Source organism: Perissodus microlepis, chromosome 23 (assembly GCF_051167445.1).
Source record: "Perissodus microlepis isolate ML-2025 ecotype Zambia chromosome 23, ASM5116744v1, whole genome shotgun sequence".
NCBI lineage: Eukaryota > Metazoa > Chordata > Actinopteri > Cichliformes > Cichlidae > Perissodus > Perissodus microlepis.
The window spans coordinates 27,686,597-27,705,804 of NC_140482.1; the positions used below are offsets into that span (position 1 = coordinate 27,686,597).

Sequence of the window (19,208 nt, forward strand, 5' to 3'; positions counted from 1 at the left end):
GCCGTTAGCTAGAAAACACAGCAGTTTTGTCAAGGGCTGAATTGAAACCCATGAAAATGTACATTGTCAAATACTCAGCGGTTAGCATGCTGCACAGCTCCGGCCTTCTGAGCCAAAATCAGCTTATTCAGTCACAGTCTCCAAACATGCAAAGACTGTCCTTGAATATTAAGATGATCATTCAAAGAGGATGGACAACAAAGGCTTTAATACATTTACCCTGCATGCGGCCTTCACACAGCCTCAAAGTCAAAAATAAAAAAATAAATAAATAAAGCAATGTTAGTTTTGTTATGCATGAGGAAAACAAGCACGCTGTCGAACAGAGTGAGTTCTATGAATACATTTTGATTGGTGCACACTGTACCGAGCTGATTCTTCAGACTCGTGATAAAATAAATCTATAAGTCAAGGTGTATCAATCATTCACACACTATGATCAGAGATTGAAAGAGATGGAGATGGAGAGATGCTCTTCATGACACGTACTGTAGCTCTAACTTCAAGTTTCATTCATTGTACCACTAAGGCAATCGCTCAGTGGCTCGGGTTCAGTGGCTCTGTCTAAGTATGTAAGCATTGTCCCATTAATGCCTAGAGTGAGTGGTTATGCTTCCTCATCTGAGACTAATGGACAGATTATAACCTGAGAGAGAGAGATGACTGATTATTATACCTGCCTGTAGCCCCTATGTCTATTTCTTCATCACCCATATGTCTGTTCCACTGATTCTCCTCTCTGTCAATTCAATTCAAAAGCACTTTATGAGCATGAAAGCTACACCGTCTTGGCAACTTTGCACATAAGTGGTGTGCTGAAGAACCGTACTACAAATGAGTGTCATTTCTTTGTAGCTAAAAGGTGAACCATCCAACAAAGAAACAGCAGGAAATTACACCATCAATTAGTAGCACAGAACAAAAAGAGCTAAAAAAAAATGTGCTGTGGTTTCGCTGGTCCAGACTATTGAGTTTTATATAATTCGTACGTGAAGCTTCCGATATTTAATTAGGCTACTCTCGCTACTTAATTCCTACTTAATCTTATTTTGTCAAAAAAGGTAATATCACCCACTGCAGCCATCCTTCTAAAACCTACTGTAGAACTTTATAAGAGTCTGAGTTCTGTCCAGATTCTAAAAAAACACAAATGTTTGGCATTTTTCCATCATTAGAACAACCTGTTTGGATAATTAGGTCACGATTCTTATTTATTTGCTCTTCAGTCATCAGTCTAATATTTTGTTAATTATGATATGTGTTGTTGGAAAGAGGGAGCAACCGTTACTATGGTTACTAAGGTATATTTAGGAGAAATATTCTGAAAAATTCTGAAGTTGCATCATTATTTAAATGCTTAAGCCACTTAAGTAATAGAGCATGTATTATCCAAATAAGTTAGTATAAAATCAGTCATATACAAGTAAAAAACTGCTTTTTTTTTTTTTTTTTACTTTACCTGCATAATTCACTGTGTATGTTAATATGTTTGTTACGTTTATGACCATTGGGGCTAATTTTTCAAAAAGTTCACTTGTTATATTTTTAGCGGCCTGAGGTCCCATTACAGTGAACTGATTAATGATAATGATTATAATAATTTTATTTTGTTCAAAGGTTAACATTTGAAATAGGATATTAGGCAATTATTTTGGGCAATGATAATATATGTGTTCTTACTTTAGTGTGGATGCTGAACCACAGGTGACACAGTGGTATCAGCACTGTGGAACCTGTTTATTTTTTTATTATTATTTGTTTTTTGCTTGGATGCTATGATAAAGCAAAAGCTTATGATCAACAGAGTGAGAAAGAGGCAAATTAAATAAATCAAGATTAAATAAATCAACTGAATTGTGTACTGTGCTAAGGATGAATGGAAACAGAGTAGTGCTGCTACTCATTTTTGGAACAAGCTTTATTTTATTTTTTATCTCCTTTTTTAATACACAATTGGACACCCTGTTCTTAGACTGTCATCCAGTGTCATATTTCCTTATGCCTACATGTAATTTTACTATTCTCATCAGCTGTGTCTAATCAGAAAGAGACTGGCTGTGACAGATTTGGGCTTTTTATTGTGGTTATTAAATTGATATTAAATTTAATTCCAGGTGGCATTATAAATGTCCTAAAGTTATAAATTTGACTTTGGTGAACGTGCTGATTTTCTCAATGCTTTTTTTTTTTTACAAGCCTCTCCTGCTTAGTCAGAAAACAGGTGGGGGAGGGCTTTTATCTCTGCTGTTTAAAAATACAGAGAAGCACCAGATGGAGAGAAAGAAGAGGAGGGGGAATAGGACAGTGAAATAAATACTTTTTGATGTGTGCGTGTGTTAACAGATAGTGAATGATGATCAATAATTCCGGGTGCGGGGTTGCTGTTGTGTGTGGGTTGGTTAATGGCAGTGGTTGTAGATAAAGCTGGCACGTAAATAGTATAATTTGAACACCTTATAATTTTAACCAAGATAAAAAAAAAAGAGGATTAGGAACAATTCACTTGAGCCCCTGATTCTGATAGTAGCTCATAAAAATAACCATTTTAAAGTTAGTTTTTCTTAATCAATATGCAAAACCAGACACGTTTAAACTCCATTAGATCAGCTCTAAAATTATTGCACAACCTGTTCCTGTAGCAGTCCAGCTCGTGAACTCTGACTCTTTCCTGCCCCAGTATTACAACCCCCCCCCCCCCCCCCCCCCCTTCCTCCCCAGATCGCATTTATTTTGACTTTTTCTTATATTGACTTTTTGTATTTATTTTTATATTTGTTTGATGTTCTATGTCTCATGTGATGCTGTCTGTTCCTTTTTAATCACCCCCTTGGGGATAAATAAATTGTTTTTTGAAGTGAATTTGAATTAATATCTTGTATGTCAGAGGTTGTGCTCATAATGATTCTCATAATCAGAAACGTACACATAATCATAACCCAACTGCGAAGTTCCGCTCCGAAGTCGTTCTGCTGTTTCGTTTGGTTTTGGTTTGTCAAATTCGACGCCTTTCCAAAGATGGCTCATTTGTTACCATATGGCCAACGTATCAATCTTCTGCAAAGCAGCGTTTATAGAGGAGGTGTACTGATCACGTTAATTTGCTGGCAGCAAAGGAAATTTCCAGGAATTGAGAAGAACTGACATGAAACATGATCCAGGAGAGCCTTTCACGTGTCAATAAAAGTGTTTTGAGTTCTAAAAATTCACATGAGCATGTGTGATGGTTTCTTAATTTAACCAACAACAAACTATGATGATTCTTTGCTGCCACCGCTGTTGCTAAACTTGTTTCAACATTTGAAAACTGATTATATTTTAAACAACAAATGTACAGTTAGATGAGGGAAAAGGCCAAACAGAAAACACTAAAATGTGTTTTAGCATTGTGTATGTTAGCTCAAGAAACAGCTAAGTCAGCGTGTGTGTATGTGTTACTGAAATAAAGAAGAGGAGACTGATAGACAAGCAGACTGACGACATGTTACTTGGTTCTGCTTTTTTGTTGCTGTTTCGTGGTTTTGTAGGTTTTCCCTGGTTGTAGCCATTGACTGACAGAAGCGAAGCAAAGTAGAAGCAAACAGACTATTAACAAGACTAAGAGAGCGGGAGCCACAATAAAGTGCTGTTCTGAATTTCACATTCACTGGAAATGGGGGTGACAGAAAAAAGTGCAGTTGCTGAAAGCTTTTGTATATGAAAAGGTTTTTTTTACACGTGTGCGAGAGAGTACAGTTAGTGATTATTATTTTGAGTGTGCTATCAGGACATTTGTTGTGTCTTTCTTTATGTATAGGCTAAATGGTTGGTAACTCGTGCTGTTGGTTGGGTTTTTTTTTTTTGAGTTTTCTAAATGCTTACTGTGAGCACATTTAGGGGATGTGAAACGGCTGTGTGAGTGAGTTTCTGGGTGTTTCAGCAGCCCCCTGCAGCAAAGGACCAGTGATATTTAATGGATTCTTCACAGCCAGCATGGAGCACAGCAGTATTCATGACTGGCAGTTATGGAGGGTACTCAGATCAAACAACCAGAGCTAATTGAACCCCCCACCCAACACCTTTTGTTCAACTTTTTTTTAATCACTATGCTCCTTTTTTCTCCCTTTATACAAAACTGCCTTTGGTCTAGTCTGATCTGACATAAATCTCCATTAATTTACTGTTCAGATAGCGCCCAGTATCAAGGCTTCCTTTGGTCCTCAACAGCAGTGCTCAAAGACAGGTAGATCATTTCTAATTTCAGCACTGAGAATTACTAGTATACACTGAGGAAATCAAACTAAATGTGTGTGTCTGTGAAGGAATTACACCTTAGACCTGACTGACACTTAAAATCCATTGTACATTTTCAGGATTAATTAGGCATATCAGTGGCAAAGCCAAATAGCTTCCTTTCACTGTATAATTACATTTAAGTCTGGAGATAGAGTAAAGAGAGAAGGTAACCACTGTTATGAAGCTCTGACTTCAGTATATATAATGGCACGTGTCCATGTAACCTTTTTTTTTCCACAAAAAGCGTAGAAGATGGTGACCTTGTGTGCTCTCTGCTCTCAGATTTCAAACAAGACCAACATGGGCATCTTACTTATGTTGTGAAAAGATGTCTCTATAGACAGACTTTTCAGATGTATAAGAGGCCTTTGTTCACACAAGGAGACTGTCGATGGATATTCTGTAGGGTACAACACTTTTCTCTGTGAGACCAGGCATTTTTATACTCTTTATGATGGCTCCCTTCTATCCTTGAAAATTCCACTGGTGAGGATATTCCTATCTATCATCTTATCAGTCTACACAGTGCTAACCATCTAGTGTCTCTGGCAAGATAACAATATCCCCACATTCTTGATGACAGTGCAATCATATTTGAAATTAAGCATGTGAAGAATTACGTAAATGAGGCTATATATTTATTCTGCTGCATTTCTCCACTCTGAAACTTCCAACATTTCAACTATGAAGTAAAACCTTAACTATACAGAAGATTTTTAATGTTTTGGGGATATGACAGTCTGTAGTTCAGTTCAAGCCAATGGTGGTCTAAATAAGTGGGGGCTATTTGCTTAGCACACACTGAGTTAGTTACCATGGTAGACTTCCACATCTGCAAGTGCCCAAGAACTTTGCTCAGGTAAGCAATATCACATTTTATCATCAGTAGGGGGACATGAGGCTCAGTGCAAACGTTGCAAATGTGTCATATTTCTAATCAAATATGTAACCAAAGCCATGTAACCAATATTCATGTGTCCAGTCCAAACTCCAGACTTAAAAAAAAAAAAATAATAAAAATCATTCTTCATCTGCGCTGTCCACAATCATCATGGCATATCAAACCATGATGACGGGGTCCTTGAAGGTCCTCTGCAGTATCTTAGCTGTTCCTAGGACTGCGCTCTTCTGGTCAGAGATCTCAGATGTTGTTCCTGGGATCTGCTGGAGTAACTGCACCTAATGCTCCTATTCTTGTAACCCCTTCCACTGGGGTTACTTGCTTAGTAGCATTCCAACAGCCCCCTATTTTCGTCTCTTGCCCACCGATGCCCTCTTCTCATCAGGGTGCCCTGGTTCCTCAACACCTGACGTGGACCTTGTCAATGCGGGCAACACCCAAGCACCCTTACTGCATACAGACACCCCAGGTGGGAATGGAACTTGTGACTCCTGTTCCAAAGGCATGTATGTGTCTTTGACTTTGCTCAGTTATGGAAATTTAGTTATCATTTCCCAGATTCCTCTGCTTTAGAGCAAAAACACAAACTCCAAATGACATTGCCAAACACTTTGTCTTGCAGGTTTGATTGTACAAGGTTTGAGCTGCTAATTAATTCCGATTCGTAGCCAAAAATTAAAAATCCACTTGTAATGGATTCTTTGTTGCACTTGCATTAACAAGAGGTTGATCCACTATATGATTAACAGAGAGGAGGAAAGTTTCTTTCAGAATTTGTTGTGGACTGACCTTGGCATTAATGGACATTAAATTTGAACACATTCTAAAAAAGTACTTTAATGAACATTTAGCTGTGAAAAACTCAGGGCTCTGCTTGTAATCAGTGAAAGAATGTTAAATGGACAGAGAGTTACATTCTGACTGTCCAATCAGTGATCACCAAGGACACCACAGCCACTAATATTAACAAAAGATCAAAGTTTTCTTTCACTAAAAAAATTTCTATTCTTAAGCCAGTTACAGAAAATTACAGAACATATTTACTGCTCTGTGTGCTTTCAGTTCCACGCACTTGCCCGTCACCATAAGGACACTCTTATTCTCCACTTTATCATGATGGCTTCACAGTCAGAAGGCCTTGAGAAGAATAATGTCTGTTCAGCCTTGCATAAATGAATTCGGCCAACATTTTTCTGCAAAGACAAAAATGGTTTATAAAACTATGTTGATGCCTCAAGTCTTCAATTTTTTAACCTCATTTTCTGACCACTATCCGGTCGTTAAGTCTGACGTCACTAGCCGTGTCTGGGCCTAAACTCCGCTGCAGGTCCATATATCAAACGATCACTATGGCATTACTGAGAGTTGAAAAACTGTCTAAAGTCTTTCATCTTTAATAAAATGATCAGCGTTCTGCTCTACCAGGTGTAACAATTGAGTTTAACATCCAGGCATCCATGAAAACGGAAGTTATGACATTTAACGGAGTTAGAAGTTAGCAGGAAGTTAGCTCGCTAGCTTCTATCTAAATACAATATAGCATGTCCTGACTGCAGGGTTTTGGAAACAAATTAAAACGTACAGCTCTGTTATGACTTCCAACATAAATGAAGACAGAAAACTAAACAGCAGTGACGTTTGTAGGGTTACTGAAGTTTGGCTAGCTGGTATATAATGATGTGCTACGTGACCGCTAGCGACACAGCTATGTTAGCATAATATAAACAAGCTAACTTTTTTTCCACTCAATAAAAGTTAACGTGAGTGTTCTCGGTGGTCAGGAACAAATGTAATCGCATGGCAGGATGCTGTAAAAGGACCAAACTTCAGCCAGGAGAACAACTGAGATAATCCATCCACAATACGAGGTTAGTCATTCATATACTGCTGCATGGGCTGGGCTGTAGTTACATCCTAAGGTTGTAAAAACTGAGCTTAAATAAATGATTAGCGGTAATAAAAGCCGAGGGAGGTCAACAGTGATCACTGACTGTTTTAGGAGCTTTTTGAGATTAAATAGAATAAAATACAAAACATTAAACATGTTAACAACACAAAAGCCATATTAAACGCAGACTACTTTAGGCCCGGAAGTAGGATTTGTCACGTCATCACTTAACGACCGGATTAGGAGTATGTGTTGTTCATGTAGGAAATAGCAGGCATGAGGTAGGCTTTGCTGGATGCTGTCATAATGTCCTCTGGTGAAATCAGGTGGACACTAACCACTTTCATCTGCACAGCATGTTATTTAGACACATACAGAGCTAATAAAATCATATATTCAGTATCTAAATTCTAATAATAACCAAAAGAGGCACATTTTCTCATTGTCACAGTCGGTGTTAAGTGCAGGTGGTAGAGAGGCGTAGGGTGAGTTGGAGAAGGTAGCGAATGTGTTGGTGGTGACTCAGTTTGTGTGCCTGGTGGCACTGGCAACACAGTCATAGCCACATGATTTTGAATGGAAAAAAAAGAAAAGAAATTTTAAAAGATTAAGCTGAAGTACTCAAAGAGTTGGGGGATTTAGTTAAAAGGAAGAAATGATTCTTCAATTCTGTGCAGAATTTGATTGCAGCATTTGATGCAATCTGATAGTTATTTTATGACTTATCGGGCTTATGATGAAAACAAATCAGATTTCTTTTAGTTTTATTTCCTGGAAAAGTGAAACAGACGTCAAATCTGTTGCAACCTGACACGACCCTCTGAGTTTTAGGTGTCCTGTAGTCCTCCACAGTCATGTGACATGAACATCACCTATGTGCTCTGAGGCTTTGTGAATACAACGATGAGCTATCTTTGTGTGCTCAGTAGTTAGTTATTAATTGAATAATGAGTGAAAGTCTGAAAAGAAGAGTTTGAAAATGTTTGAGATTTAACATGTCATTTATTGGTAAAAAGAGAACTGCTTATGGATTTATTGCAGTTCATGTTCTCAATATACCAGAGCCGAACTGAATGCTTATGACATGGTAGATATATATTCTAAATCATTATTTGAAACCACACAGCCTTTCTTTCCAAATTGTGTGAACTATTGGAAGACACAAATGCCACAGCAACAAGACTGTGTGCACAGCTAAATGGTTTTTATTTACAATGTATTTATTTGAGTTGCTTTACACTTTTTTCACCCTTCCAATGAACAAAGTGGTGTTTTTTTTCCACACACACAAAAAGAAATTAAATGCAAAGAGATTAATATGGAAAATTATATTATAAAAGGTTCCACAATATACAATATATAAGTAATGTCTTTATATATACACAGCACAGAGTTATTAGTGTTGTTTTTGTGTATGTATGTGTGGATTTCATGAACATAAGGTGGAGCATCTTGGTGCAGATTTGGATGACTTGCTGTAAGATTGTGAAATATGGCATAAACCTTGGTGGGCTTAGGGGTTTAAAAATGACCTTGTAGCTGTCATTTATTTTATTTTTTGTGTAGTTTCTCTTTGTCATCATTTCCACGTGTCATTACATGTGCTCCTTTACTGTTTCCTTTCAGAGGTTTCAGTCTATTGGTGACATTTGGTGACGATGACTGAGATAAGACACCAGTGATTCCTTACAGATACACCCCATGATGAATATTTTATTGACGCTATAAGAGCTATAAATAAAATGACAGCTCTGGTACAACTGAAAATCTTTACAGCGCTGATAGGTAGATTACACTACCTTTTAAAACACGTAGCTAGTTAAGTTTTAGTCACAAAGCTGCAGTTTGATGCTTGGTATCTTTGACAGAACAGGTAATGTAGGTTTGGTTATATTTTCTACTTGGTCCTAATGCAAGTGTCATTTCAAAAAACAGCAACAGACAAAAAAACACTCTAATTAAAAACTAAATAAAGACAAACGCAAAATCGGAAAGTCAGGATTCTTGAAGAATACGTGAAAATGAGAATAATTTCCTCGAATATTTGTAGATTCTGATATAAATGAATGTTGAAAAAAAACATCACTTTAAAGCTCTTTCCTTTACTTCTTCTCTCTGCCTCTGTCATCGCATGAGGCCATGTCCCAACTGTATACACAAACACAAACACACTCACACACGTCCCTGTGTGTCAAAAGATGTGATGGATTACAACAATCAAACAATATTTCATGAGTCCCAGCTGGCTGCGAGAAGCCAGAGCCATTTAAATTTGTAGGAGAGAACTGCGCTCGTTGTCTATTTTTGTCCCCTCTGTCTTCCACTCTCCTCTGCAATGAGTCACGCTCTGTTCTCAAACCTACTGTGACACACTCTTATCTGAAGGAGCACAAACACGCGGGAAGGTCTGTCGATTAATATCTTGGAAGGCATTAGTTTATGCTGTTCTTTAGAATAATAACACATAATCCTCAAGAAGTCTGCCCTTCTCTCTTCTGTCATCCCAGGCAGACAGCTCTTCACATTCTCCAAATCCAGGAACAACTTTCATACAGCTGAACCTTGCACGATGTCTGTATCTTTCATCTCCTTTTATGGGTTCAGTGAAGTCCGCAATCGCCAGATAGATCCCCTTTAGATTAATGGTAAATTAGGGTAATTCTAGCTTAAGCTCACCCCTGCCCAGTTGTTTTCTTTTTTCGTTTTTCTTTTTTGGATGTCTGTCATAGCAGGTCTGGAGCAAAACAGCATAATACCAATAGTAATAGTAACCATATGAGAATACTTATGTATAAGTATCAAAAATCCTGCAGTGATTTATTTCATTGTTATTCTTTAATGGAAATGTTAACAATGAAGTTTTGTGTTTCCTCTGGAATGCATGGGTCATCATTGTTTTTCTACATATGCAAACATGGAAAGCATAAAGGACATAATCAGCTCGTATATTAGAATAAATTAAAAATGACCTCTGTACATTATTTTCCTCAGTTTGGCAACAGTGTTACTTCTGTGCTTACTGCTGTGTACTGCTTATTGCTAACTGACAGTTGACCATTAAGAGCCGAACACCTGAACAAGAACCTTTGTCCTCATGCAAACAGTTGCATGGCAGATTTCAGCCTTTCCAAAACAGGCCCATTGAATCCAGCCAGATATCATTTAATAGAGCCAAGAATACAAGGCAATTAACTGTAAATGAAAGGTAATTGATTTGCGGTGCCAAATGTACTGTAAAACAAGCCTGTTTTGTGTTGACAGCCTAATGAGGACAACATTGCATCGTTACTGGATATGTATGCGCGTTAGCTCGATAGGGGAATCTGTTTAATTTAGTGTGTTTAGTGCCCAGTTGGTGGAAGGTTTAAAAGAGAGACTACTCAGGTCACAAACTAATTTTGAAGCCAGATAGGGAACAGATGTATGGTGTAAACTTTTTGCTATGCTATGAGAAGAAGAAGTAAAATAAGAAAATAACTGATTTCTGATTTTTCTAATACCCGCAGCTGATATCCACAATGCATAAATGTGACCAGCAGCATCTGAGCATGTGACGCAGCTCATTCCTGATCTTTAAACTTGTGAAAAAAGCATGCAAAGGCTAGCAGCTTTAACTATTTAGAGAAGTATTTCATGACTCTTCTTTCATCCGTCCATGAGCTGTATCAGTTTAATATGTGGTTTAAGTTCGTCCCTAAATGACTTCTATTATTGTGGTATATGCTGAAGAAGGCACCGGTTATAACAGGGCAATTTCCCATCTGATTCTGGCTATAAGGTGCAATCAGACAAACCTCTGACTCTGCTCATTAAAATCAAAAACCTTGCCTTATTTTGACTTTCAAGGTCTTTGTGAATTTCTGATTTCCAGTGCTGCTGTTATTTTTAGATTGCTCCATGGAAGCCCTGTTCTGACCACTCACACGTGCAGTTTTATGAAAATCTATGATTGCACCACTTATTTTGCTCCAGCTAATAATGCAAAGGCTGCTGTTCCCAGCAAGGGCATCTGACATGCACGAGACTCCAGACAATGCACCGCAGTGTTTTATTGTGTTATATTTGATACTGTGTCGATCCTGACAGCTGACCCATGGGGTTTATGCTTTGACATGTGATGTAAACTTGTGTTGCCATGCATTCATTTTGTCTGTATTTTATACATAAGATCACCTTCAAATGTGATGTGGCTTATAAGAATGTGATTTGGTCCTTGTTACTGGCAGTCCAGTCCTGAAACGGCCCTTAAGGTGTAAATTGTTCATTTCACAGGTGTTGTTGAGACATTTACTCCGAGATTTTGGTTCTCAAACGTTCAAACCACAACCTAGTGACTCCATATCGTCTCTCTTTTTAGGCTAATATTTTTTTGTGGACATAGCTTAAACGTGCTATTCTTTTTCATCCATTGTTCCTGTTGTTTTTCTTTCTTTCTTTTTGTACATATCCGTCTAGACAAGAGTGCACTATCGCTGCCCTTGCTTTCCTCAGCCTCCGCTCTCAGAGACCATGCAGCTTTCTTCCAGTCAGAAACTATGCGGCCGGCAAATGACCCAAAAGAGCGTGACCCCTCCCACGTGCGGATGCTGAATGATGTACTCCGTGACCTGGAGAAGAGCTTCATCATCCCACAGACACCGCCTGGAGTGTACAGGTAGGAGAAGAGTTATTGCTTCAGAGTTGCAACATTGGTGTAAGGAGGTATAAGCATTCCATTTACCGTTAGCCAATGCACCCCCAGGATACCGATGCTTTCAGTTTCAAGACCTGCAAGATTATGTTACATAATAAAATCTCCACAATCTTGAATATATTTTAATTAATTGTTTGACATTAGAAGTTTCATCCTATATCAATGTGGCTGTTTTCTCTGTGTTTTTATGGGTTACCAGTTCATTTCTTTGCCTTTTTACATTGTTAAAGTTTATTATTTATTCCACATGGCATTAAAAGGTCTTAAATCTAAGCTAAGCAAACTTGGAGATGACTGGAACAACATTCTTCTCAGAAACCTTTTCCACCTTTGGCTCACTCACAGTTGCCTCCTCCACATCACCGATGGCACAGTTGGTCCTCCTACCTCCTTGTTAGCGTGGTTCAGTTTGCATGTTCTCACATACCTACTCAGCTCCCCAGATACAGCCAAGCCATTGCATTTGCTGTGCGCTCCAGCATCACATACCATTTATCAATGATACTAGATGGCATTTTCTCATTAAAAAAGAAAGTTGTGTGTGATAAAGTTTCCCTATTGATGAAGTCTTTGCAAACTGGAATTTTTGAATAGTTAGAAATATGCGTATTTGTTGACCGGCAGTGTTCTTTCCTGCCTTTGTTCACAAAAAATGCCCTTGAGGTCTTTGCGTAGCATTTTTGCCAGCTGTTGTCAGTCGACTCCACTAGTAGGAATATGTGGTTTTCACATTTGTTGGTTTACAAGATGATAAAAAAAACTGGTTAAACACTGCTGTAAGGCATTATTAGTGGTCAAAAATTCCACAGGGATGAAAATGAAGGAAACTACTTGAGCAAAGCTCATGTGAACAATACTCGAAACAAGTTTATTGTGTTCTATCCTGAAATGAAAGTGTGTTTCTTTTACACATCCTTTTCCAAAATGTGCCTCCTTGTTTGTCTGCATGTGCCTTCTGTCGCCCTCTTTTAGTTGTTGGAAGTTGGGTTTCTGCTGGATCGCCTGCATTTTTGATTTTTCCTTTGTTTTTTGTGAAAACTTTATGGCGTGAGCAGAAATGTTGATTCTGTATTAACAAGTTAACTTTTTTATTAAAGATGATCAAGTGAGCAATCAAATGCTCTGCCCTCCATCACTGGTAGGTGCAGCCAAATTGTGAACTCAACTAAACATAAGTGGTCACTAAAACCATAAAGTCCATATGACAGAGTGCATAAAATTCACACGCAGAACAAAAAAATACAGTGTACAAATATTGTATTTTGGTACATCCAACCAAGGATGTCTAATTAAATTCCTGCCATTTTGACTCCTCTCATTGTGTCTCTTTTTTCTGTCTGGACCTTTAAGTTTCGTCACTCCATTAGTTTATTTGTTTAAAAGTTTTTTTCCTCGACCACTAGCTAGCAACCACTATCATCACAGCACAAGGCCTAATGAACACAGAAGTATGTTCACTACTAAGAGGCGGCGTTAAATCTAATCCACTCCAGTCCAATCTTTCGTTGCCATATCAACTCCTTCTTACATAACGCATTTTGATGTCCCTATATAACAAAGAGGAAGGTAAACGAGCATTGTGAATGTGTTCTGTATTTACCTTGTTTAGGAATCCCTCAGCGGATCTTATTTGTTCTCGTTCGATCGGTCTTGAATGATCTGAACTGGAATTCATATGTTTAATAACATACAGAGAATGAGGCAGTCACATTGCTTGGTATATATACCCTGGAGTTATTTAAATTCATGACCTTATTTGAAAAGGTCTTCTGGTGAGCTGTCATTAAACAGATAATTAGAGAGGCCTTTATTAAATGTCACCTGTTTAGGGTGCAGAACTCTTCATTGTGCGAGTGTGATCATGAGAAATATCCCAAAACTGTACACATTGATTGTAGTGGTGGCCCAGTGCAGCTGAATGAAAGTGGTTCAATCACTAGCTTATTCAGAAAATCCTGGCAGGCAAAGAACAAGCTTGTAGGTTACACCTGTTTGAACACAATGGCCTGTAGCCTGCATAGCAATGACTCATCTAAACAGTTCCCACTATGCCTGGGAAACATTTGGAACACGTGGCAACTCCGGAGGCCAAATCCAGGAATTCAAATTTGCTGATGAATAGAGCAGCGACAGTAAGGGATTACAGGAAAGATACTTTATCACGGATAGTCTAATCTCATTTCATTTTGGATAAGAGAGACCCTGTCAGCATTTGTAATACTGTAACACACACAGGTTCTTCAAATTAGCATCCTTTTCTATGATACCTTTGTAAGTAGGTAAGTCAGCTGTGCACTATGTTTATTCTCTGAACAGCTTCATGTTTCAGCTCCTGAAGCTTTTTACACAATCTTGTATTAACTACTTATTGACAGATTTTCAGTATTGGATTGTTTTTCAGCATTTTGGTCATAAAGTTTTGATTTCTGTCTCTCCCAACATTTGATGTTATTGTTGCTGCTTCTGTAACTCTGGTAAGCATTAAATGTGGTTCTTGTTCTGAAGCTGGTAAGACTAACTTGTCCTCTGCAGCAGAAAACCTCTTATAGGAGCTGGTGCAGTTATACAAACCACCAAATTACTTTTGGATTGGCTAACCTTAATGTCTTTTCCGTCTTAACGTACATTATTCTTTTGTTTTTTGTGTTTTGTATTTTAAATAGCAGACAAAATGTTATTACATTAAAGAACTTTATATACTAACAAATCCTAACATAAGTAGTGTCAGCAGAGCTTCACAATATTACAGAGGCAACCCAACAAACACCTTTGAGGAAGAACTTTGCAAAAGTGGGGAAAGAATTTCAACAGGACGAAAAAAAAGTAAAAGAATAGAAAAAGAAATGAAGTGAGGCCATGTACTTGAAATGTTAGGGTGAGAGAGGAGCCAGGAGACAACAGACAATAAAAAGTGAGCAGGTTGGTGGGGTCAGTAACTACAGGTCAGAAAACGTCAGCCCACAGAGCCAAAGGTGCATGCAGAAATGTGCAGGGAGAGGGCAAAGTAGAACAAGTACAGTCTAGTGGAGAGAAAACAAGTTCTCACTGATAGTCACATACAAAATATAAATATAAAGTAAAGAAGAGGATGTCAGTTTGCTGGATAACAGCACCACCTCTGCAAAGCAAAATTAGTCTTAAACATTTTTACTAGGCAAGAAATTCAATGAATTAACTTTTGACCACTCTCACGTTTTAACTAAAAACGATTCCCTGTGACTCCTGGGAGCCATTTAAGGTGCTGTTTTTGTGTGAAAACGTTACTTACTATCCCATATGTGTTACTTCAGTGTTTGGATTCCTTTTTCTTCTAAACTATAGAAAACTGTAGTAATGTATTTTTTTCCATCCCTCTCAATCCAACCAGTTGGCTGAACTCAAACTTTTGTCCTCTTGAAGTCGTACCTCAGTCCAAAATTAGAAGACACAAGGAGCACATAGGTGCAGGTACACTCGTTAACACCCTTCTACTGGTGGTGGGATTTCCAATGCTCATCAAGGATAACTACTCCGTAAACCGGGGGGGTTTTGGTTTGTTTTTAGCACTTTAAGTCCAGTGTCTCTTTTTACATCGGCTTCACAAGTAGCTTCTGTATGAGTTGTAGGTTTTATTTTGCAGTTTTAGGTATAATAATTCTAACATTCAGAAAAGTTTATCCTCACTAACTTTTCGTCAATCCTCACGAGATTGGTTTGCAGTGCAGGATAAAAATTGACTCATGTAACCTATGCTATTTGTTTATTTATTCATCATGATTCAATACTGCAGTAGAAGCTGAGGAGCTGAAGCTAGCTACGGATTCAAAAGTCCATTCAAATGGCCAAGAGACCTCTTTTAACTTCAAACAAAGCTCATTTTCATTTAGACCTCCTCTGATTATATGAAAGGAAACTATAATGTTGTATTAGAAACACACAAATGCATCATATAAACTGGACCACACATTTAAACAACTTCTTAATAAGGCACATACCTTCTCCTGGAAAAGTTTGAATATAATAAATCGAAAAAGTATGTGAAGTCAACAAGTTCTTATAACTTCGCCAGTAGTGTTGGCACAAACCTGAATTTGAACTGCACAAGCCTCTTCATGCACAAGATAACGTTACGGATAAATCATTCACAGATGGATACAAATACCTAACTTGGTACATACACTTTTTATAAAATTGAAAATCAAAACGATTATCCTTTCCATGATTTATGTCAACAAAGCCAAGAAAATAATTTTTCCCCAGATAAATAAATTAGACTTGTCTCCTTTAATGATCTTAGTATCAAATCATACATGTTAAACCATGGAGAAGTTGACTTTTGTTGGCTTGTTTCTTTGTTCGATTTATTTGAAAGCATGGGAGTAGCGTGTTTTGGTTCCATCAGGGTGCTGGGTCTTTTCACTCAGCATCCTGAGCTAATTGTGTATTTTGTTGGTATCATGATGATTTAGATCCTGTTTAAACACAGTTTAGTTGTGTATTATATTCTGATATATTTGAGTTTTGTGGTTTGCCTTCATTATGATTTATTCCCCGAGGTTGTGTGTTTGTCTCACTCCCGTGTCGCCCATGTGAGTCTGTCATGTCTTCAGTGTTAAGTTCACCTCCCCGTGTTTATGTGTATCTCTCTCGCCTCTCTGTGTGTCTTAGGTCTGCATCTTTATGTTTCCTGTTTTATTGTGACAGTCTCGTGTTCCGTGTTCAATGTGTTTAATTTTGCTTCCCCTCTGGCGTCATCTTCATTTGTATCAGCTATGTTCCCCGTGTGTTTCCACTCCCCTCATCTCCTCTCTGTGTATTTAGCGTGTCAGTTTTCTGTTATTCGTTGTCAGGTTGTCTGTTATGCTCACGCCACGTCTCCGGGTTTCCTCGTATCCACCCCAGGTTTTCATGTTTAAAGTTGTCACATATATTTTCTAGTTTTCCCAGTTTGGGTTTAGTTTAGTGTCGAATTGTTTTGCCTCGGCCTTTGTTTTGTAGTCTTTATTAGCCACAATAAACGGCTCGCCCTTCGTTAAGATTCCTGTTTTGTCCACGTTTCGTTTGTCTGGATTTGGGTCCACTACTCTCCACTTCAAGTTCAATTCAATTCAATGTTATTTATACAGCACCAAATCACAACAACGGGCACTTTATATTGTAAGGTAGACCCTACAATACTACATCCAAATATATTCAAGTAATACTAGGAGTCCTGGATGGGCCCCTTACACCTCTCACTGGAGATGAGGAGAAGGTGGTTTGCACGAAAGAGTCCGAAAGGGAGAGTGATGGAGAGCATAGATTTAAACCATGTGAAGCGGAGGCTGATTGGCTCACAGGTGGACGAGAAGATCATTGGACTAGGGTAACGATGTCAGTATTGAGATTGACAGTGTGGGAAACCAGTAGTCATGTAAAGAACAGAAAAGCAGCATAACAACCAAGAAAGCAGGAAGACCAGTGATTACAGATGTTCCTTATTGAAATTAGGCTAAGCTTCATTTAATAGTGATTAGACTAATGTTAGTTAAGAAGAGAAGTTAGTGAGGCAGGTTTGGTGTGTTGGCAAACTAGGATCCAGTATGGCGGTTTAAACTGATTCATGAACAAATTCATTTGTGACTTGTAGTATGTTCTGCACTGGAGCTATCCTGTGCTGCTCTTTCTAGATTAAACCAGCTGAGTTCACTAATATATAACCTTCATGAGTGACATAAAATCAATGTCATTTAATCTGTTTTCAAAAATATTTCAAAATATCAAAAAACTAATTAACATATCATGTACAGATCAAATCAATTTTTTTTTTTTTAAAAAACCCAGAACATTGCATTTATAATATTACATCTATGTCTTAAATTTTAACTTGATCAAATTTCACTTGCTAAGCAGGCCTTACCTTTGAAAAGAATCTGTTTTCTTCAACTTTCATGGGGAAAAAAAAACAGTTCCAGAGTTAGTTTGTGTGCAATTTGGCAAATAATCAGCTTATGTTTCTAATATTTCTTGAGCTGTTTGAAGTGTTGAAATTTGCACATTTGACATTTTAAATTAATCTACACTTCTCAAAAAAATAAAAAGTAACTCAGTTCTCTGTTATGCAGTTAAATGAAAAAGAAAGTTTTCACGAGTCTATGCAGTCCACTAGTACACCCGTACTGCTGCCTTAGGATTTAAGAAGGTAAGTACCAGCTATGTGCTTCTGATCAAATACATCAGCAAATGTGACCACCTCTATAAAAGTAGAAGTTTTGACAGTTTGTTGGTCTAGCCTGCTCAGGTGTTAGCACAATGCCACAAACCTCCCATGAGTGGACCTCCCAGAAAATTCACCCCAAGGTCAGACCGTGCTCTGAGAAATTGCACAAACCAACAAGCTAAATCTCAAATACTACTCAGCTCAACTGTCAGGAGGCGATGATGTGGGCTTGTTTTGTGGCCACAGGCAACTTGCAGTCACTGTGTGCACCATGAACTCCGAAAGTATCTGTTCAACAACTAAAGCTTAGCTGAAAATGAGTGACACAAAAGAACAAAGAAGTCAAGCACACCAGCAGTATGTTTAAAAAGAAAAGAATCAACGTGTAGCAATGGGACAGATTAGATAAGTCCAGACCTTAAACCCAAAATGCTGTGGCAGGAACTTACATGACAGAGCTGTGCATAAATGAATCCAAACAAACCTGAATGAACTTGAAGTAACATTGTAGAGCAAAGTAGAGATGGCACGATACCACTTTTTTATGTCCGATACCGATACCGATATCATAAATTTGGATATCTGCCGATACCGATATGAATCCGATATAGTGTATTTTTTAATCAATAAAACAGTTTTTTTAATATCTTGCTGCTTTTTGTATAAGTTCATACTCAAGTTAAAAAAAAAAACACTAAAGCTATTCTGTTATACCTGTATGCAAAAAATACACTGCACCCAAAATATTTCATAGTTCAGCAATACTGATCAATCTAATAAACTTAATCCTACTCCATCCTCCCTATTCTGGTATTTTAAAGAGTACTTAGCAGAAATATTAAGCAACCTAACTAATAGGGTTCTAAAACTCCCAGCAAAAAAAATAAAATAAAATAAAATAAAATAAAATAAAATAGGGAACCACCTCCCACCCTCCACCTCATGATGCTTAATTGACGTAATCAACTATAATTTGATGCAGTGTGAAAAAAAATACACAGAAATCAGTTATTTTTCAAGAATAATCAAATAGATTCAACACCTTTCTTCAACAAAATTGCAGACTGCACAGATGGTACCTTCCCAAAGGAAAAAGTACTATAGCTTACTAGGGTATATTAGACTTAATAGTTACTATATACAGTAATGGACTTCTATACATTTTACATCAGATTAAAACTTTGGGTGTAAGATTCGGATAATTATTTATTAAAAGCTAGACATTTTAAATGAGAATAAGAAAGAAAAGTATGTCTTTGTGCCCCCTTTTCCCTGT

At 37.7% G+C, this 19,208-nt stretch overlaps 1 protein-coding gene across 11 annotated transcripts in view; it reads left to right on the forward strand.

Annotated features, from left to right (window-relative positions):
• naaladl2 (N-acetylated alpha-linked acidic dipeptidase like 2) overlaps positions 1-19,208 on the forward strand; it is a 460,659-nt gene that overhangs the window by 427,889 nt on the left and 13,562 nt on the right. For all 11 annotated transcript variants that reach the window (XM_084921762.1, XM_084921764.1, XM_084921763.1 and 8 more), the window contains one exon: positions 11,517-11,715. In XM_084921762.1, the coding sequence (XP_084777888.1) occupies positions 11,517-11,715 (199 nt within the window). The remainder of the gene's footprint in view (positions 1-11,516; positions 11,716-19,208) is intronic.